General features: G+C 51.0%; 8 protein-coding genes across 8 annotated transcripts; 3 read left to right on the top strand and 5 right to left on the bottom strand.

Moving 5' to 3' along the window:
* Positions 1 to 28: 28 nt before the first annotated feature.
* Positions 29 to 1,126, bottom strand: BGZ61DRAFT_341044 (tryptophan synthase beta subunit-like PLP-dependent enzyme; the record flags this gene model as incomplete). Its single annotated transcript, XM_046239371.1, has 2 exons — positions 29 to 878; positions 939 to 1,126. The coding sequence occupies 2 exons, from the start codon at positions 1,124 to 1,126 to the stop codon at positions 29 to 31; spliced, it is 1,038 nt and encodes a 345-aa protein (XP_046111162.1).
* Positions 1,127 to 4,039: 2,913 nt separating this feature from the next.
* BGZ61DRAFT_502888 (uncharacterized protein) lies at positions 4,040 to 5,410 on the top strand. Its single transcript, XM_046251748.1, has 2 exons — positions 4,040 to 4,851; positions 4,907 to 5,410. The coding sequence occupies exons 1-2, from the start codon at positions 4,158 to 4,160 to the stop codon at positions 4,963 to 4,965; spliced, it is 753 nt and encodes a 250-aa protein (XP_046111161.1). The 5' UTR covers positions 4,040 to 4,157; the 3' UTR covers positions 4,966 to 5,410.
* BGZ61DRAFT_441889 (uncharacterized protein) lies at positions 5,411 to 6,115 on the bottom strand. Its single transcript, XM_046244652.1, has 2 exons — positions 6,064 to 6,115; positions 5,411 to 5,988 (listed from the first exon to the last, which is right to left on the bottom strand). The coding sequence occupies exon 2, from the start codon at positions 5,971 to 5,973 to the stop codon at positions 5,602 to 5,604; it is 372 nt and encodes a 123-aa protein (XP_046111160.1). The 5' UTR covers positions 5,974 to 5,988; positions 6,064 to 6,115; the 3' UTR covers positions 5,411 to 5,601.
* Positions 6,116 to 7,530: 1,415 nt separating this feature from the next.
* Positions 7,531 to 8,389, top strand: BGZ61DRAFT_527325 (uncharacterized protein; the record flags this gene model as incomplete). The annotated part of the gene is made up of 3 exons (XM_046253092.1): positions 7,531 to 7,697; positions 7,772 to 8,094; positions 8,178 to 8,389. The coding sequence occupies 3 exons, from the start codon at positions 7,531 to 7,533 to the stop codon at positions 8,387 to 8,389; spliced, it is 702 nt and encodes a 233-aa protein (XP_046111159.1).
* Positions 8,390 to 11,991: 3,602 nt separating this feature from the next.
* BGZ61DRAFT_490050 (cytochrome P450) lies at positions 11,992 to 13,505 on the top strand (the record flags this gene model as incomplete). The annotated part of the gene is made up of 3 exons (XM_046250288.1): positions 11,992 to 12,498; positions 12,576 to 13,165; positions 13,220 to 13,505. The coding sequence occupies 3 exons, from the start codon at positions 11,992 to 11,994 to the stop codon at positions 13,503 to 13,505; spliced, it is 1,383 nt and encodes a 460-aa protein (XP_046111158.1).
* Positions 13,506 to 14,019: 514 nt separating this feature from the next.
* Positions 14,020 to 15,058, bottom strand: BGZ61DRAFT_513565 (uncharacterized protein; the record flags this gene model as incomplete). Its single annotated transcript, XM_046252177.1, has 2 exons — positions 14,868 to 15,058; positions 14,020 to 14,804 (listed from the first exon to the last, which is right to left on the bottom strand). Coding segments are annotated over exons 1-2 (906 nt in total), but the record flags the coding sequence as incomplete, so codon positions are not given.
* Positions 15,059 to 15,419: 361 nt separating this feature from the next.
* BGZ61DRAFT_554235 (uncharacterized protein) lies at positions 15,420 to 17,110 on the bottom strand (the record flags this gene model as incomplete). The annotated part of the gene is made up of 2 exons (XM_046255577.1): positions 16,924 to 17,110; positions 15,420 to 16,728 (listed from the first exon to the last, which is right to left on the bottom strand). The coding sequence occupies exons 1-2, from the start codon at positions 17,049 to 17,051 to the stop codon at positions 15,420 to 15,422; spliced, it is 1,437 nt and encodes a 478-aa protein (XP_046111156.1). The 5' UTR covers positions 17,052 to 17,110.
* Positions 17,111 to 17,841: 731 nt separating this feature from the next.
* Positions 17,842 to 18,861, bottom strand: BGZ61DRAFT_554231 (scytalone dehydratase; the record flags this gene model as incomplete). The annotated part of the gene is made up of 4 exons (XM_046255576.1): positions 17,842 to 18,270; positions 18,333 to 18,430; positions 18,491 to 18,503; positions 18,841 to 18,861. The coding sequence occupies 4 exons, from the start codon at positions 18,859 to 18,861 to the stop codon at positions 17,842 to 17,844; spliced, it is 561 nt and encodes a 186-aa protein (XP_046111155.1).
* Between the last annotated feature and the right edge of the window lie 909 nt (positions 18,862 to 19,770).

The raw sequence follows: 19,770 nt of genomic DNA, 5'->3' as shown, positions 1-19,770 counted from the left end.
GCTTCTTGGATATCATAAAATACACTTCTTACAGCGAAGAATAGGCGTTGAGAGCCAGCTGTCCTCCCAAGTGGGCATACAGAACGTTGCCGCTCGCAATCTCGCCCTTCTTAATCATGCCCATCATACCAGCCAGAGACTTGCCCTCGTACACGGGGTCGGTGATGAAGGCCTCAGTGGCGGCACCGAACTTCATGGCGGCGATGGTCTCCTCATCGGGGATGCCGTAGATCTTGGCATTGTACTCGGCGTTGAGGATGACGTCGGCCTCGGTGATGTCGCCCTCCTTCAGGCCAATCTTCTCGCCGGTGAACTTGGCGATGCGCAGGACCTGGTCGAAGGTCTGCTGGACCTTGCCAGAGGCGTCGATGCCGACGACCTTGCGCTTGGGGGAACCGAGCTTCTCGGCGAGCTTGAAGCCAGCAATCATGCCGGCCAGGGTCGAGCCGGTGACGGCGCACACGAGAACGGTGTCGAAGAAGACGCCGAGCTCCTTCTCCTGAGCCTCAACCTCAAAGGCCCAGCGGGCGAAGCCGAGACCGCCCAGAGGGTGGTCGGAGGCTCCGGCGGGGATGTAGTAGGGCTTGCCACCCTTCGCGATGATCTCAGCCTTGAGGTCGGCCAGAGTGGTCTTGTGCTCGATGCCGAAGGTGGAGGGGTCGAGTCTGACGTCGCCGCCCATCAGGCGCGAGAGCTGGATGTTTCCGACCTTCTCGTAGCCGGGGTCCTCCCACTCAACCCAGTGCTCCTGGACGGTGGCAGCCTTGAGACCGAGCTTGGTGGCCACGGCAGTGACAGCACGGGTGTGGTTGGACTGGACACCACCGATGGAAACGAGGGTATCGCAGCCCTCAGCGAGAGCCTCGGATGCGAGGTACCTGGTGGGGAAATGTTAGCATAATGGTCTGATCGGGTTGAGGATGTCCAATTCAACGTACTCAAGCTTTCGGACCTTGTTTCCACCGTAGGCAAGACCGGAGTTGCAGTCCTCGCGCTTGGCGTAGACCCCGACCTTTCCACCCAGGGCCGCGGCCATCCGGGGGAGCTCCTGGATGGGAGAGGGGCCGAAGAGGAAGGACTCTCGGGGGATGCTGGCGAAGGGCTCGGGAAGCGTGAGGCTGGCCATTGTGTCGGTTGAGGTGTAGATTGGACTGTGTGTATCAAATCCACGCGAATGGGCCAAAAATATATGATGATCCGAGGTCTGAAACTGTAGATTGAAGAGGGGATGGAGGGGCTTTAAAGAGCTCCGTTGTCGGGGCCTGCATGAGGTTATCATCGGGCGCATCGGCCATCTTGCCGGCAACTGCCCCGCGATGACGCTCCACTTCGAGAGGCACGCTTGAATCCGCAGCTGCTTGATTGGACAGCGGCTTGAGCGCAAGGGGCGTGGTGAAGAGATCCAGCAGTGCAGGGGCGAGTCAGAACATCGTTCTCACGTCAGTCGGGCGCAGATGTAGCTCCGAAAATCGTAAGCCAGATACCCGCGGTTGGCGTATTCCATGCGTGCTTCTAGCCTAGTGACCACGCCTTTTTGAGCGACACTAATTGAGATAGGGATCCGAGTCGGCCTCAGGGCCTCGCTTTCAATCGCTTGCACCCGGCTCATTTCTTATCTTCGCGTCTTGGCATAGTAGTCATGGATTGGTTTACGTTGAAAGAAACACAGCCGTTATCGCACGAGGACCGTGCTATTGCGGAGCGCATCACCTCCAAAGGTGGATTATTGCGGCAATTTGCAGGAATTGACCAACTAGCACAGAGAGGTTAGCAACTACGATAGATAACAAGCCTAGGGCAGAACTTCCAACACCGCGATAAAGAGGGCGCAGGGCGTACAGGGCGCGGAAGTTGTGGACGTGATGTGATTGCGGCACACCTAAGAGTCAATCAACGACGGACACTAATCAATGTCCGACACAGAGGCGACGGGGGAGACGGTGATCAATTGTTACCCCGATGACTCAGTAGATACCTTATGCCTCATGGAGGCAAAACAATGCTTCTGCAACCCTTTCCACTTCACAGTCATTTCCTTGCATTGGCAACGATTTCGGTCAAACCGCCATCCTATTTGCACATACCGCTTAGTGGCGGTTGCCGACCTAGGCCATCAAAGCCGTGGATGGTGGCAGTAGCCATAGGAGGTACACACAATCCAATGGATGTTGATTTCTGTCTGCGGCTTGAAATTTGGCTTCGAGGTGATAGCGATCATCCACCAAATGTCACTTTCACTCGAATTCACTTCAAAGCGAGGTGCTCCAGGATGGAGTTATAAAACTTACCCAAAGTGATCATCTACTGATAAGAGGCTACTGGCTGAGAAACGTTTAAATTATGAATTCTGCTATGGTCTCGAAAGCCTAAGAAACTCCATCCAATAGGGCGACATTTCATCAGCCAAAAATAAAGTTAAGATCCCCTCTTCGAAATGGAAGAGTAGCCCTTTCTGCTCTTTTAAGAAGGCAGTGGGATTCCCAATGGTTGAGCTAAGAGATATGGCTAGTAAGACCCTTACTCTCTACTACAAGGTGTGAGGTTAAAACTCTGTCCAGGCCAGGAAGAGGCAATCAGTTTTGCAGTCTTGGAACCTTTTTCTTGTTTGGATATTTGAGACCTCGGTCCCGTTGCTGCTGAAGCAACCGACTTACTCTTTTCGCCCAACTCTGTGACGATCTATGTCTGCAACATAAGGGCAGGCAGAGATTGAAGATAATAGAAATGAACCAAGTAGAGAGAATATCACAGCCACTGCTGTCAGTATTGTCTGACCAAATGATTTGCGGATGGATGCCGCAAAAAGGAGCTAAAATACTATAAAATGAGCAGGCTGACAAAATATGTCCCCTGATAAACGTGGATGGCCTATTACTCTATCCCAACATACTCCACTACGAACCCCTCACACTGACTAATGAGGCTGAACTCATTGTCCCAAGGTGAGAAAGAACTTCATCTTGAAGGTATCACGCTGTGGACTTTTTCCTGGCAAAGCAAACAGTCCAATATCCTTTGCACCCCCAAAATCAATGATCCCAACAGTAGTATACACCCGCCTTCTGCAGCATTGATTGAGACTGTGGTTGTGTTTGTGATTGTGTCGAGTTGAAATGCACGCTTTGCTAAGACACAAAGGGCAGCGTTAAGGCGGCTATTATAAGCCTTTCTTGTTGTAAGAAGATCATCTGCGTGGCTTCGGATCGTCCGTGTTATATTGGAGTAGGCCTGGAAACCCCCAAATGATAAGGAATTAGACCCGTCATCCTAAAAGCCCACCTCATCTCCCATAACTGGGAAGGGATTTCTTAAGAACATTAGTAGCTGAGGTTTTACTTCTCAAGTTCGGAGCGAAGATGTTCGAGCTCATCGTCATATAATGCTCGCTGAATATCTCCCTGTTTGGCTACCTCGGCTGCTTCATCATTGGTTGAGCTGAATCTGCCCTCCCTGTCCACGGCGCTGTTGTCAGGCCAGGGTAGGGGCAGGTGGTGAGCGTCAGATCGAAACCATCCCTCTGCGTGGAGAGTGTGAACGACTGAACAGTTTCGTATGTACAGAAATGGCTGCCTTGCCACTGCGCCCCTTAACACGCGTAGACCATCCATTGTGATGATATTGTGATTTGAGTGTTAATCTGTATTTATTACTGAGAGTGTCAGACCCAGCTAGCTTCAAGTAGCTCCCCTTGTGGACCCACATCAGAGAGCGCTTTTTTCCCGCTCTTGCTCCCTCAAGTACGCGGAAATACGGCTTTTGTAATACTCAAATATTGATGTCTCCTCTGGCCACTATACCTAGAATACCCGGGTTGGCGTCTCTCATTTCCCCATTTTTATTTCTCTGGGATGGGAATACTTCGCTTTCCGGTTCGAGGACAATACAGACACCAGGACCGAAGAACGAGAACGCCAAATGACGTCACACCCAAGGTGGCTCATCGACACAGCCTCTGTCACACCGCATGCTGCTACGCCACGATTTGTCTGGACTGACTGATATGATTACACATGCAATTTGGGCCTTGACCGTATTTCAGCCCTTCATACATTAAATTAACGCAAAGCCGCGCATTAAATACAACAGCCCGCTCCGTTTACGCCTTTGACTCTACCAGGCATCTAATTTAATACTCTTTCTCCTGTGACTCTTCGAAGATGGAGACCAACGACGCTACCTGTGCGGACATCGATGCCCAATCACCACCACCACCACCACCACCATACGAAGCTGCTGCCACCCATGCTCAAAGTCAACGACTTCAACCCGAAGAACTACCTACCTTGGTTCTTGATGGAGTCTTGATATATTCTCGGTTACATCAAGACCGCCCGCTTTACGAACTCAACAGCCCACCGTGCGAAGCGCTATGGCCCAAGTACACCCTTCACAAGATTCGGCACAAAGTCTCGCAGGCAAACGGTTCGGTCAAAATGAGGTCGCGCAAGGATCACATCTACACCATCAATTCCAACTACGTGAGCTTTGGGATGCGAAGTGTTCAAATTTTTGGAAATGCAGGCCTAAAAGATGTTTTCAAAGAGGTGTCCATGTCTCAAGGTATCGGGCCTTCTTCATTCAAGGTCGCGGGGCATTTTCAAATAAGTCGATCGGCCAAAAATCGATTGCAGCATGGCAGCGAAATTTGTTGGATGGATACCGACGGCCAACTGATTGCAGTTGAAACCAAGGTGGAGCGTGATGAGGAAGACAATATCCAAGAACCACCTCGCCTCGAGATCAAAGCGAAGCGGGATGAGAAAGTCCTCGATCTCTTAGTGGCATGTTGGTGTGCGCGGTTATGGAAACAGGCTGAAAAAGAATTGACTGAACCAATCACATGGGACTCAAGTAAGTTTGCAATTGTTGCCAATACCACTTGCACCCATCTAACATATGATGGTAGTTAAAAAGACTGTTGGGAGATACTCTAGAAGCGGGACCATTTGGGGTAATTATCGGTAGTTGCAGCTTGGCAGTCATGACTACCACTCTTCGAATACGGCTTGGAATGCAGTCTCATCGCAGACAAATAGTCTAGCTATTAGGGCCGGAGTCCCAAGCAGCGGTCTGATGCAAATCCGATGGGGAGTGCAAAGTCTCTGCATCAGAATTGACGTAAGCCGGAAGGAGTCGAAGGAGTTATAGGGAGGGGGACAATGTTGGGAATTACTACCCAGTCTTACAAGTCTAAAAGACTTGGGCACGCGCAATTGCAGGAACTCACAGCGAGCGCTTATGTACATAGCAGCAACGGGGACTCGTAATCAATTCTAATAGAAAGCCGACAACTAGGTCTAAGCATACTGGTACAAAAATTGATGACAGATCTCAGCCGCGGTGGGCGATGTTCCTATCGCTAGACGTTCAATGGATTCAATGTATCTTTTTCACGATCTTCCTGTCGTTCGTCATTCTTCTTTGCTGGCACCAAGGCAAGATCATGATCCGTGCTCATGGGAACTGTGATAACTATGAACGCTTTTATCGTCTTGGTATCGCGGTGGCCCACGTCTTTCTCTTTCATATCGAGCGTACTAATCTATGTGGTAATTGTCATGCTAATGGAAGGCTCCTTTCATCAACATGATTCATGTTCTGTCATTCCGTCATCCGAAAGATCGCATTTAGAGGCACCGTCATGACCAACGTCATGGCTCCGAATGCGGCGAAAGCGACCTGGATATTCCGCATCTTCAGCCCGAGGGCCAAGCTAACGAGTACCGACACGATGAGACCGGAGATGACGAGCCAGATCATGATGCCTTGCTTGAGCTTGTGGCTCACGGCGATGACTTTGTTGACGTTGCCGTTGTTTGCCGTCATCGACTCGGTGATCATGTCCGGGTACTTCGCCGCGAAGGGGGCCGTGGTCCCGAAGGCGACGGTGTAGCCGTTGAAGAGGGCCGTCAGCTCAATGGAGACCTCTCGGCCAGAGAGGAAGACTTCGCGGGGGAAGCGACCAGCCTCCATCTCGTTGAGGCATACCTGTATGGTGCTATCGTTAGTGGATTGGTCTACCAACAGTGAATCTACCCCGGACGAAAGAAAGGGCAGACTCACAGCAGAGATGGTGGCGGTCTCGACGACGGGCACGCAAAACGCCCAGAAAAAAAGAGGAAACCCGAATATCATCTTGGTCAAGTTAGTCCCCGTCGCGGCACGGACTTGATCCATGGCGACACTCATCGTCTGGCTCGCATCAATTTCCGGCTGCAGGAAGTAGAACCGTCCGCGAAAGTCCTGGCAGGCGAGCATGATCTTGGCATCACGGAGCGGGCTGGCGAGGGCGAGGCCACTGAGAGGAGTGCTGCTGGAACTCCGTGGTTCGTGTGACGGCATTTTATGAGTGTCTGCTGCTTGTCGGTGAGTGGGTAACTATGTTTAATAGCTTGAAGAGGGTATTGCTCGTGTGGAATTGGGTTCTGATGGGGTGTGCTGCCGAACGTGACGGTTTTTGGTCGCCGGGCATGGCGACCGTCTCATGATATTTATCAAAGTTTGGTTTGGTACCTGCGATGATCCGAGCTATTAATCATTATGCCAATTGTCCAAAAACATGGCTACGATGTTTTCAGGAACATTGCAAAGATCAAAAACATCGCAGCTACTGGGAAACATGCGGTCAGCAAGGGGTGGAAGAAGGGCGCCCCACACCAAAACCCTCTCTCTGTAACAGTGATTTTAAGGAGTGATCTTTAGCAATGAAATAATATTCGTATTATTTCAAAAAGAAGAATGTACAGATTAAAATTAAATTATCAAATCGTCTGCTTTCTTTATGATTTTATATGACAATTCAGCACTGCAAGATTCTTATACTCAAGTTATTATGTATTGCTTCAGCGGAAGGAAGCGATTGTGTTGGATTTGATGCACAGGTGTGTGGTGTTTTTTCTTACCCCGGAGACTTAGATCTCGTATGACGAAGCTAACCATATCAAAGCTAGGTGGTCGGGTGGTGTAGAAGACAGAGGTTACATTTCCATTGCTATGGGGGGGGAGCTTGCTGACCCCGAAAATCCGGCCGCCTTATACACCCGGGGGGTGTCAATCCTTCTCCCGCCTCCATAGCCGTAGCTCATAAACGTCCCTGCGATGTTTTTTTTTCGGGCCAATCACTGCGTCAAGGTCATCTAGCTAGCGTTGCACTGCGCTCGGCTGACGGCCCTAGAACAAGGCGCAGCCGCGTATGCCAGGTGATCGCTGCGATGTTTTCCCCTTTCACTTAATGTGTTACAGATCTCTCGTCCCTCAGGAATCTAGGATGTAAGACCCTAAGCACCTCGCTGCGATGTTTCCGAAAATGACCTATGTCGCAGCTCGCATACACTCTCCTTGAAAAACTCCATCCTTCAGCTCCAGGCTGATGCCACTCCCCCGACTGGACATTGAGGTAAGACGCAAGCATACTTAAGCTATCCAATCGACCACCAACCCAACGCTAGCTATCGCAACGGATTCTGTCACACACAGCCATCTCTCTAATATATACGCCGCCAAATTATCCCAACAACAGCCACTCCACCAATGCCTAAGAGGCCGAGACAATCAGACAACAGGGCCGAGTCTGGGAAACGGCGAAAAGTGGATCGAGTTCAATGCCCATTCCGGGTGTACGCCCGCGAGCATGGCCTCGACCATCCCGAAGATCATTGCAAGGATGGTCAGACCTTCAAAGGCAATGAAAAGCTCAAGTTTGTTACCCGCTGTGCCCACCGCCCCCGTCTCTTATGGCCGGCCTACGACTAACCTGTTCATAACCACAAAGCGAGCACCTTGACAGATATCACTCACTGCGATACTGGTGTCTCGGTTGTAAGAATAGGTTCCGCTTCAACTCCCGCAATGATTTGGCCGTTCTCAAATCGGAACACGTGAAGCGGTGCACCAAACAACCCCAGCGTGAACACGAGGAGGAGTGGGCGCGATACGTCGTCATGAGTAGTGAGCAATACTCTCGATGGAGCAACAAGCAGTGGAAGTGGAACATGGTAGAAGTTACCCGACTGGAAGGAGAGACGATGCCGAGGTTCAGCTGGAGGCGGATCTACAAGTGTCTCTTCCCGGAGACGACCGAGTTTCCTAACCCATGTGAGTGCGGTACTTGAATATATCCCACAGGGCATCGACGCCAACTTGGTTTATCCCACATTCTAACGTTGGCTCTTGCTTAGGTTGTCCCACTGATGTTGAGCCCATGCCGACGCAGCCACTATCTTTACTGCCGGGCCCGCGTGACAACTCCGACTTGGAGACCAACCACACGGATTGGTTCCAACAACAAGCCAATTGTCTCGATCCATTCGGCCCCACTTTCAGCTCTGATGGTACAGGGCCCCTTCAGCCTTCTGTGCAAGATCCTAGGCGCCGTGTGTGGCTAGTTTAAGGAGTTAAGAGTATATATTAGTAACACAGCTAGAATAAATGCATAAGATTTTAGTATTAATGATACTAACAAATTTTATATTGTAGCAGGCGGATAGAAATACTCAAGCTAGCTAGTTGCTAGCAGGGATATCTGTAGAGTAATTCAGATGAAGTTAAAAAGAAAGATTAATCGCCGGCTTAAGAGATCGAACTGAAGCGGTTCTCCAGTTCCAAGGGTGCCGGCGAACGCTCTCAGAATGTTTAGTTGCGTTACCAATGCCCAAGGAACCATCTGACACTATAGCGACTCGGCGATCAGGCAACGCGAACCACGTGAACCACCGCGATTCTCCCCTCCAACAGCCGAGAGCCCTGTCCGTAGGCCTTGGAAGCTTCAGCATAATCAGCCCCACGCACAGTCCCGCCATCTCACCACGCATTGTACCAGAACCACTTCTTCCCCCAATGGTTAAGAATAGGCCAGAGATGAAATATGTATTCGAGGTCGATGCTCATAACCAAAGAAACCATCTGGATGTGATCAGTGGCGTTCAAGGCCTTGGGTCGAACTCCTGTCCTGCCACATCCACTGAGGAGCGGTTCCCCCGTTATCCACAGACCATCGGGCCGAGGGAACTGCTATCGGATCCCGGGTCTGCCCAAAGCCACTGTTGGGATATCTTCCCTCCTCGGTGGCGATATTGACCGCAGCGGTGAGACACGGAGTATAAATGGCCACGTATGCTATATTCACCTCCAGCAGGGTAGATCAAGGACCATGGAGCCAGTATGCTGCCACTCATTCCCAGATAGGGACCGAACTTATCATGTGCCGAGTTGCCATATGATGTTGAAGAATAAATCGGGGTTGAAGTATGTCTTCCACTTTTAGTATGATACCAACATGCTAACACGGATTTTCCCAGGCAACACCACCTCCGACATTCAAAGCCGTTTGTATGCGACTTATTAGGTTGCACCCGCGAAGTAGGGTTCAGCACTAAAAGTGATCTCGTGCGGCATAAAAAGACAGTGCATGAGATCCATGTGACTGGCTATGGCTATTCCTGCAACATTGGCATTTGCGAGAACAAGGACAAAATTCGGCCGACGGAGGACAACCTCAGGTCGCATCTGAAGAGAGTTCACAATCGCACCGCCAATCCGTGTGACGAATTTCGGTCTTCTTAGAACTTCTTTTCTAGCCCTCTCCAGCTGCATGCAGGTCCTGAATTAAAACTCATATCTTGACTTATAGGAATATTTATATGGCCCACCAATGACTGCCCATAATGGGAAAAGCCCGGCACCGCCATCAAACTGGGCCCGATTGGTCCAAGGAAGAGGATGCCGTTGGCCTAATAGATGGTCCCCCCTAGGTCAATTCGGTCAAGGTGCATCAGGGTGAGAGTCTAGTTGTTTTCGTGGCTTCTGGGCGTTTCCCGAATCGACCTCTGGCATGTCTGTCATAGGACATTCCTACTTTGAGAAAGCCGTGTGCGGCAGTTGGCCACGAGCGGCTCTGCCGGCCTCGGGGTGGGATACGGGGGCTGTTAGTATAGGGGCGAATCGTAGTCAAGGTGCCAGCGATTTTTCTCTAAGGATCGGTCTCCGTTTTGAAGTTATACGTACCAATCGGCCCCGATTTTGAGCTATCTCTGCCCTGCCCAGCTGCTGCAACAATTGTTGCGTCCGTGTTGGCTAGTGCCTGGGGAATGTGACATTGCGGACAGTTCAGAGTCCAAATCAGTTAAAGCATAGGTAGACAACGTTACAATCTACGCAATCGAATTTGCTGTCACTCAGAAACTGACAGGTTTCCTATCACCATCATAGCTTATCAACATGAGCGCTAGGTTGATAGAGACGACCCGTGATTTTGGGAGCTGTGGTTGAGTTATTTTAATAAATATTGACAGAGGATTCGTTGAGAATGGAACTAGCCGAAGACAAGTCGCGGAACGATTTCTTGAGCGGTAGAAGAAAGAAAAGAATATAATATAGCTTTCCTTATTCTAAACACATTAAACACATTATTGTAGCAATCATAAAGGTAATCAAGAAGCTAGTGAAAGTCTGCGATCGACTCGTCGTCGTCTGGTATGGGCGTCTTGAATTGCGTTCATTCAGAAGTAGCTTGCCTCCTGCAAGACCACATTATTGAGGAGAATGATCTACAATATTTAGATTTCGGCTGATATTGCGGAATGCTAAGCAAACCTAAAGCGTTAGTATTATCGGCTTGCCGACTGTCCTGGCGCGGCGGTGTAGAGACTTCAACCAGTGTGAGAAGCTGCAAAACAAGAGAGAGCATACCAGCATGTAAACCCTTGCGGTACTCCCAGCTGAAATGGGCATCGCCCGATCTCTCCCGCCCACGAGGTTCGGGATCCCGCGGGGCCTTGCGTCTTGCATCTCGGTATTGCGGTATCTCGGATAGATCCGGGGTTGTTCAAGCTTCGAAAGGTACGTGGGCGGAGATCTCTTGGGTCGGCAGGCTGATGAAACATTGTGCCGGAAGACTGCTAGGAGCTGAGTGTACCTGTCTGATTACGGACCAGAGATGATGGGTCGGGAGGTTAAGCGCCGTGCTCCTACCAAGGAGTGCTAGCCAACCTTGGTAAATGCGGCGAAGCGCCCATCCATGGTCATGCCAATATCCCCGCCCGGCTTTGGCACATGACCTTCGCCAGGAAAGCCTTGGAACACTCTCGGAGGATGTTTGGTTCCGTTCACTTGTTTGTGCTACTCCTGAGCCTCCTTGATGGACTATACACTGTAGTAAGCCTCTACCTAGGAGTTGGGGGTGGACCTTCGGCATGCCGATGCATCTTGTCGCGGAATCCCGTGCGCCGGGATCGCGCTTCAATTAGAGCTCAGGTAATGACGAAGTGCGGAGACATCCTGTGCCTATGCTTGGTCATGAACCTTGCTTACCTTACCTAGACAAAAGGTGGTCGTTCAGCTGACGTGTTTAGGACTCCTCCGGACCGCCTTTCCTCACGCCCGCCCACTCTTCCGGCGCCCACCCGCCTTCCGAAGATGCAGTGGACTGGGAGATGCAGCAGCTAACGGAGTCATGATGTAATTCTCTCGGCGTTGACTTCTTATTAGCCGCTGGATTTCACGGGTCAAGCAGTGCCAGAATTCAACCAATGGATGTGCTACGGTTATGAGAGTGCGATACGATCTTGCAAGTCCCGCACTTCCTTAGTTCGGTTCCAACATGTAGTGTGCAGTAGGGTAACAATGACCGTCGGGGTTGTGGGGTAGATTGTGAACAAAAAGTCGGGGAACCTGGGGAAGCCTCGGGATTGTGGGGTATGTGGGATCGGAATGGGCCATTGTATTTGCTTAATCTGACTCTGTATTTAATGAACCTTGGATGTTAGTCTATCTGTGGGATGACCAGATCAGTCAACACAGTTTGGACCATCTGGAGATCGATATGCTCAACACAATGAAGCTCGAAATACTACAGGCCAACAACCTACTCATCGCCGTCTGCATCATCTCCGCGATATGGCTGATCAAGGTACCGATTCTGAGTCTTCTGCACTATAAGTGCCTTAAACTACATCACTGACACTCAGTCACAAGATATTTCGGCGGGCATATAGCATGCCACTTCGCGCTATTCCGGGGCCATGGTATGGCAGATTTACGCACCTATGGCTGAAGAAGCACATTCTAGCCGGCCATAGGATGCATTACATTCACGATCTGCATGTAAGGTATGGACCCGTGGTACGGGTAGCTCCTGAAGAAATCGATATCGCCGACCCAGCCGCTTTCAAGGAAATTCATCGAATCGGCGGCGGATTCCTGAAAAGCCCGTGGTACCAGAGCTTCCGTAAGGGAGATACTGCCGACGTTTTTTCTATGATCAACCCGAAAGACCATGCCCAGAGACGAAGGCTACTTGCGCCGCTTTTCAGCAATTCTGCGCTGATGAATAATTGGTACCCTGTTATCATATACAATGTTACAATGGCAGTCGACAAGATCAAGCGAGAGGCATCCCAGACTGGCCAGGCAGATGTTTTTAAGTGGTGGACTTTTATGACAGCAGACGTCATCTCGCATCTTGCATTTGGAAAACCGCTCGATATGCTTAATCTGGAGAAGGTAAGGAAAGAGGTTCAGCCCAATGCTCACTGCAGAACTCTGACGAGATGCTACAGAAAACCGAGCATATGCAGAAGATCGAAGATGCCTCGAAGTTTGGACTCATCTCATCCGAGCTACCACTACTATGCTCCCTCCTGCAATGGGTACCAATCAAGGCCGTGCAAGACCTCGTCAACTCCGATGACAAGGTGCAAAAACTCGCAGAAGAGACGATGCGACAGGCGCAGCGCGGTGGTATCGGTATGACAAACATGTTTTCCAAGCTCGTTGCCGAGAATGAGAAGGACAGCCAGTCACTTACCGACTACCAACTGGCGTTTGAGGCAGGCGGCTTTATAGTTGCGGGCTCAGGAACTACTGCTGTGTCTTTAACCTATCTCGTCTGGGCGGTTTTGTCGAACCCGGACGTCCAGGCCAAGCTTGAGGCGGAGGTTTGCGCGTTGCAGCCATCTCATACTGACACTGACCTCGAAAACCTACCGTATCTATCTGCTGTGATTGAAGAGACCCTTCGGGTGTATTCTGCTGCCCCTGGAGCACTTCCCCGAATGGTGCCGAATGGAGGTGCAACACTGGCAGGCTATTTCATCCCGGAAGGCATTACTGTCAGCACCCAGGCATACACGTTTCATAGAGACAGTACTGCATACCCTGAGCCAGATAAGTAAGAGTTCCTGACCTACAACCTCTTATTTAGATGCAGCATTGACACAAACAGGTTCATGCCTGAGAGATTCATCTCACCATCAGGGGAGTTCCAGCCATCCCGAGGCGTGTTCGCGCCGTTTGGAGCAGGTTCTCGCACCTGCCTCGGACTCCATCTGGCACGCATAGAACTCCGACATGGGGCTGCTCTATTCTTCAGGGAGTGTAAGGGTGCTCGATTATCTCCCCGGACTACACCGAAGTCTATGGAGATGATGAATTACTTCCTGGTCAGCCCAGCATCGGAGCAGTGTTGGATAACGCTTGGTACTGGATCTGGCGAAGTCAACGTCGCTTGACCCGATACACGAAGAACCGTTGTTAGTATGCAGCATTGAGTCAGACCCAAGGTCAAACTGGATGAGACGAGAGAAATATGTGCCAAAGAGAGGGAATTGACTTGATCCTACATGTATCGAATAATAAGCCGAGACTTATGAATGAGGCACTGCCTAGGGCAGCACGACTTAGGAATCACATGCCTTTTTCTCCGTAATCCCTCGTCCTTATTGACTGAATTTTCAGTGACGAACTAGGCTAGGAGACGGTCGCATCTTAGAGCCCTGACCAGAGCAGGTTTATACATTCACTAGCAATATTCTCAACTGCAATGGCTTCTTCGTCGTATTGTTGGCCATACTGCTCTGCCACGCCTTGCCGATTCTATCAGAGTACAGTCAATTTATTGCGTTTTGATGGCGCAGCTGTCAGGATAGTAATCCAGCACTTCCTCCCGGGACTGGTAATGGCGAGACCTTTGGCCTTGCAAAATAATATACTCACTCAGTCTCCTGGTAGCTATATTCTACTTACGCATTCTGCCTTCGAACTGTAGTGATCCTGGAGCAGAAAGCGCACAGTATAGCTAAGGGGCCAAGACTCGTCACTGGTAAGCAGCCGAACGGTCTCCTTAATTAGTCGCGTTGTTGCGCCGCGCTCCTCCAAGCTCCCAACTCCAGCAAGATACGGCCGGACCCTTTCTCCGTTCCGCAGCCACTCCTCTACCATTGGATCTTCTAATGAGCACTTATCAAACCGTAGCGTGTTGGCTCTCGCCTCGTTGGCCCCGTAGTCTACCGTTGGCTCGACGTCGCTAGGCGCGCAACAATCCACGTATGCCCAGATCATGAGAGTTGATAGGAGAATACACTGAGTCTTATGGTAACCCTGCGTCGGATACGTACGGAGGCAACTAAAGGCCTTGGCAGCATGGAGGACTGCGCAACGCGCTTCGGAGCCCCTTTCTTTTCCCCACCGATGGAGCCGAAAGCAGCTCTTTGCTCTCTCTGCATCATCGATGCGCCATCCTGAGAAGGCAAAAAGTTCGCGGGCTCTTATTTTCAGAAGGAGAGCCATGAGATGGTTGTGTTGGATGGCTAGCCGCCCCATTTGGGATTGTTGTGAGGCGGGTGAGTCCGATTGCCGAAGAATATCTAGATAGGCGCTTGGGTTTTCTAAACGATTAGCATCTCTGAAAACACCCATTGACAAAATCAGAGTATGAAAATCGCTGAGCCCCTCGGGCCGTCTTTTCGTGCGGTAGATATAGGACAACTCCTGTCCCAGTCGTCTGAGACGGCGTGGTACTGTCGAATTTCCTGCAAGGTGTCTCTATATAAGCATGGGAAAGCTGATCTAAAGAGTCACGAAGGAAGCTATACTTGTTTCATCGAGGAGTTCCAAAAATCGGCACTGACTTGGCACTTCCCACAATTGCTCATCACAAGGCATTTGTACCTGGAGCAACTCGCTCGGGATCACAGGGGGCAGCTCCCAAAACATGATGTGCTGAGTATCCAGGACCTACACTCAGACGGCGTTAGCCAAACCTCGCACTCAGCAGACTGAGCTGTCGATCCAAGGGAGGCCTTCATACCCAGGCACAATAGGCGAGCCGTCTTTTACTCTCGGCCTGCACCCAACAATCCCAACTCCCCTCGAATAGCGACAGGTTGCCGTTCTCGGTTTCAACGAAGGAATTGGCTCTTCTACATAACGTTGCAACCATCGCCGTATTGGCGTGTGCCATGTCCGTGAGCATTGAGTCACCAGAGAACATCATGCAAATTTGGCTCAGTAAGGCAGACTGGGCTAGCCACAGTGAGGATAACGTGGTAGGGTTTTGCTCGATCTATTCCAGTCAGAACGATATTTTTCATCGACATCAGACTCATTATCGCAAAGCTAACAAGTGTTCAAGACGCAAGAGCACCTCATGCGGGTAGGAAAGGGGATTTAGAAAGATAGCATGGGCAGCCTACATTGAGTTGCACGGCCCGTCGTAGTAAGTTATCCATCAATCTCGTCGCACCCCTTGACTGCTGCGAGAAGCGACAGCCCGTCGCAGCAACGGCAAGCACCAAGAGCCAGTGGCACTGGCTGGGATCAAAGGTCGGTTGATGAAGCAGCGGAAAGATAGGCTGAAATACTTCGAAATAAACTTGTATAAACGAGTTCATCGAATCCTGGGACGGCAGTGGCTTTGTTGTGAAAGATCGATAGAACCCATTGTCTTGATTGACCGAGGCAAAGCAGGCGGCAATGGCATTGTAAGGGTCGTGCGATAAGCGGGGAACATTGTCGTAGTCGTCTATTCTCCAGTCTTCGTTGCCTGTATCTAGTGGTTCGGGCGTGTTAGGTCTATAAGTGTTGGTTCGAGAACTGGGATGGCGGCCAATGCCCACAAAGCTGGGTACGGGTGCGTCAGGCAAAGGCGATCCCGGCGGACTTTCGTCGCAAGGGAGTGATGCTACCCAGGTCTGTTGGCCTCCTGACGTGGAGGAGAGTGGCGTGGGTGCTATGCTAGGTATAATTAGAGCCGGTGCGCTCGATAGGCCGCCTTCAAGGTAATATTCACGTCCAACTATTGGGGTTTTTGCTAATAGCCTCGACTCAGGGGAGCCAAGATCCCACCCTCCGGTACAGAGCCAGTCAGTATTGACGTCCAAAACCGGAAGGGACTCGATAAGTTCCAGATAATCCACGGGAGCCATGCAGGGGCCGGATGACTTGCGAGGGTCCACAGAAGATGCCACACAGGAGCCATATGAATGTTTCGTAGATGGCAGAGGGATCATGGGATAAAAATCGGCAAGAGTGAGCTCCGAGTGAAGGGGTAAAAGTCCAGACTCAACGGCATGTGGAGGGGCAGCGGGATCGGGATGGTGGGCGTCCGGGAGAGGGGCCGCCGGTGCGGTTGGTGGCGGAGCATTTTCGGTGGCATCAGGAATTAGTGACGGCAACGTTGAGTTTCGCGTGATAAATTCCGGGAGGCCCAGATGGGAAACGAGAGAGTTTTGATCCGTCAATGGACTCAACGGACTCAATGGAGGGGCCATTTTTGGTGGTGGATAGACGCATCGTATGCCCTTACCAACGCAACGACCACATCGAGTGTCCCCATCGCATCGCTGCTTCGCCTTGGCACAGCTCTCGCAGGCTTTACCGGCCTTTGAACGGCTGGAATGAGCTCGAAGGGGAATTTCCTTGCCGTGACCGAGAATATGGCGCCGGAGAGTATCCCTGCGACAATTAACTCTGGTCAGAGAGGCAGGAAGGCGAGGTGTGGCCTGGACAGACCAAGGGTACGTCTAGGGGCGGACGTGGACAAGAGTCCGGGGGAATCGGGCTTCGGGAATACGGTGCTATCCGGAGAAAGGGCAGGAAACTGTCTGTTGCCGACGCTCCAATTACTTGTGATGATGATTGCTGTCTTACCTTCTCGAAAAGCGCGATCCGCATCGGTCGCAAGAGAATGGCCGGGCGCCTGCGTGGCGTAGCAGATGTCGGGTGAGGTGTTCAGTCCGCCGGAACTCGGCACTGCAGATTTCGCAGGTCGCCTTCATAGTGACGAGCGACAGCAAGAAATAGTCAACACCGGGAAAATAACATGACGCGACAAATGGATTGCTGTGGAAGATGATGATCGGGGCTTGGATCTTGGGTTACTGGTCAATAACGAGGAGGGTTTTATAGAAGGGGCGGTACCTAGAAATGGCAAAAGTTGGTCCCCTCACCGCTTAGGCTTTCCGGGCCATGACGCCCCCGCGTTTCCCCCGCATTTTCTCCCTGTCCTTTGGCCTCTATAAACCCGGGGCATGGACTCCATCCTGGCGGTGCAACAGGAGAGTACTCTTTACTCACACACTCGTAGAAACCCGCTACTCATTGAATGACGCAAGATCATGAAACGAATATTTGGGGGAAGTTGTTCAGCTGCAGATTACTAGAGAGGTATGGGAAAGCCTTGACATAGCGCTGTGTCTTACTTGTTCTTTGCTGAGAGTCACATGGTTACATAGTGTAATCAGACTCAGATCCAGATCAGAGTGCGTAATTCCCCGATATCTCGGGCACTAGGAGCTTGCGCTTTTGTTCTCAACCAAACTTTTGCTCTTGCACTTTCCTCCTGAGCAGTTAGGTGCTCTTGGAACTCTGGGCCAAATGAACAACTTGACTCTAGCTTCCTGGGCTACATCAGCCAGCGCGGCCCTGCCCCGCCGAATTCGCGAAACGAATTGTCCTGCACTTTGGAATCGTGGAAGGTGGTGATGGTGAAGACAACTTATCTTCAGTGTCTTGCAGAGGTTATAACTGTTTCTAAATTCTCCTTTTGTCAACTTGATAGCCTTAGACTCAAGTAGCGACGCTGGACTCCTTCTTAGCAATTTCGGCATCGGCCGACTTCTCGGCGTTGTGAACATGATCGTGACCCTCCGCGTATATCTTCTCAAAGTCATACTCAGCCCAACGGAGCTCAGGGGCGAGGCCAGCGAACTTCCAAACGCCACCGACCTTCCTATACCAGTGCTTGTTGTAGCTGTGGGCGTGGCCCTTGGCTAACACCTCGGACAGGGAGGCGTCCTTGTACTTCTGGTGAGGCACACGCAGCTGGTGGTGACCAATGATTTCAGTGTCAGAAACGCGCTCATAGCGTGTGGCGCCGATAAAATGCTGCGTCTTGATGGTCGGATTGCCCAGCATGGCGGGATTGGACATCATACTGATGTAGTCGTCGGCCGGCATGGCTTCCCAAATCTTGTTTAGGAAGGAGCGGTAATCAATCTGCGGGTGGCCGCCATATCAGGGCTTGTATAGTAGAATCAGACAAAGGGTGGAGTGCCTACTCGCAGCTCCGGAGCGACAATCTTGCGTAGTCTTTCCCAATCCTTGGTGTCATAGCTGTCAGCCCACTCGTAGACAGCAGTCTGAACACCTTGGAACTCTGCGCGAAATCGACTGTCAGCGAGTAGATCCTATCGCAATTGCCGATCTAGCTGCGTGCCTTCAAAGGTGATCTGTCCCGCCATCATATATATCAGGGATCGAGTTTCAACTTGTAGTGATAATGGATGCTGTTGACTGATATTCGAGAAATGGAGAAGTCTCTAGCCCCTGGGGTTGTTCGTAGCTTATTCAATAAAAATATCTGTCTTGGGCGTGCTAACGGAACTAAAGGGCGAGTTATATAACGACCGAAGGCCAGTGGACTTCCAGCGCCTCTCACTGCTAGGCGTGTATGTGATCCTCCACATTCCTCACTTCATGTCCGGCCCCTTGAAAGCAGCAGCCCATGCCGTCCTACCATCACACCCTCAGTCCGCAAGGAGGACGAGCTGCTATCCCTCTCGGAACCCCACCCACAGGCGGGGTCATTGGAGCCGAGGCTAAGGATCTTATTGCTCAACCGCTGTCATACTAGTTTATAAGTAACCGTAGAACTCTTCCATCAGAAGAGCTCTGTAGTCCGGAAGGAGCGGAGGAGCTGTTGCTCCTCGGAACCCCACCGCCGGGCGGGGGAGTGGAGCCGAAGCCAAAAGCAAAATCTTGGTGTATTAAGCCTTTGTCTTTCCCATAAGTAACTCTTGCTACATCGGGTTGTAGTACTGCTGGCAGTACGTTATAGTACGGATGGGATATGATGGAGTCCTGCAGAACAAGGCCGGTACCAAGACTGATAACGGCCCACCCTAGATACAAGGCTCTGCTCTCCGCGATCTAGGGCCTTGCAATAAGGACAGAACACCATGTAGATAATAAATTTGCAGCTTCTGGATCGATTATATTATATGCAATGACGTTTAAAGATAGATAAGTCTTGTTCAAGCGAAGTTGTGTGACAGATATAGCCAGCAGTCCGGAAGTCTGTCTGGCACGCAACTTACCCAGCAATCCCAACCTATTGCACTAGTCAGACGGATGGCCTGTGTCCAACGCGCCCCTAAATTGTAACTCGTTCTGGCAATGACCGCGACAGATTATTGTTGCATCAATAGCTTGCAAGATAAGCAAGCGCTGGCAAGACCAAATATTGTGCAATTGCACTATCCAGATAAGCCTATTATTAGCTTCGGGTTCGTCGGAACTGCGGAACATGGGAGCTCACACGAAGCACACAGTTATTCGTGTATCGTACCGTTGTCTAGGTAGATCTCGATGAGTGTGGCAAGAAGGTCGTCCTGTCGGCAAACTTGACGAACAAGATTTGAGTCCAGCAAGGGGACCCTGGTCTGCGAGATATATTGTGCCACCACTTCAGATTATGGCACCAGCAAATGAGTACCA

Source organism: Ilyonectria robusta, assembly GCF_021365365.1.
Source record: "Ilyonectria robusta strain PMI_751 chromosome Unknown BGZ61scaffold_2, whole genome shotgun sequence".
In the NCBI taxonomy this organism is placed as follows: Eukaryota; Fungi; Ascomycota; class Sordariomycetes; order Hypocreales; family Nectriaceae; genus Ilyonectria; species Ilyonectria robusta.
Note: the sequence above shows the minus strand (reverse complement) of the source record. Positions and strands in the feature narration are given on the sequence as shown.

Excerpts from the sequence above, each read along its gene's own strand:
- BGZ61DRAFT_502888 (XM_046251748.1), top strand. The coding sequence starts at position 4,158 with ATGGAGACCAACGACGCTACCTGTGCGGACATCGATGCCCAATCACCA. Across the intron at positions 4,852-4,906 it reads ACCAATCACATGGGACTCAA|TTAAAAAGACTGTTGGGAGA; the intron begins GTAAGTTTGCAA and ends ATATGATGGTAG.
- BGZ61DRAFT_441889 (XM_046244652.1), bottom strand. The coding sequence starts at position 5,973 with ATGGAGGCTGGTCGCTTCCCCCGCGAAGTCTTCCTCTCTGGCCGAGAG.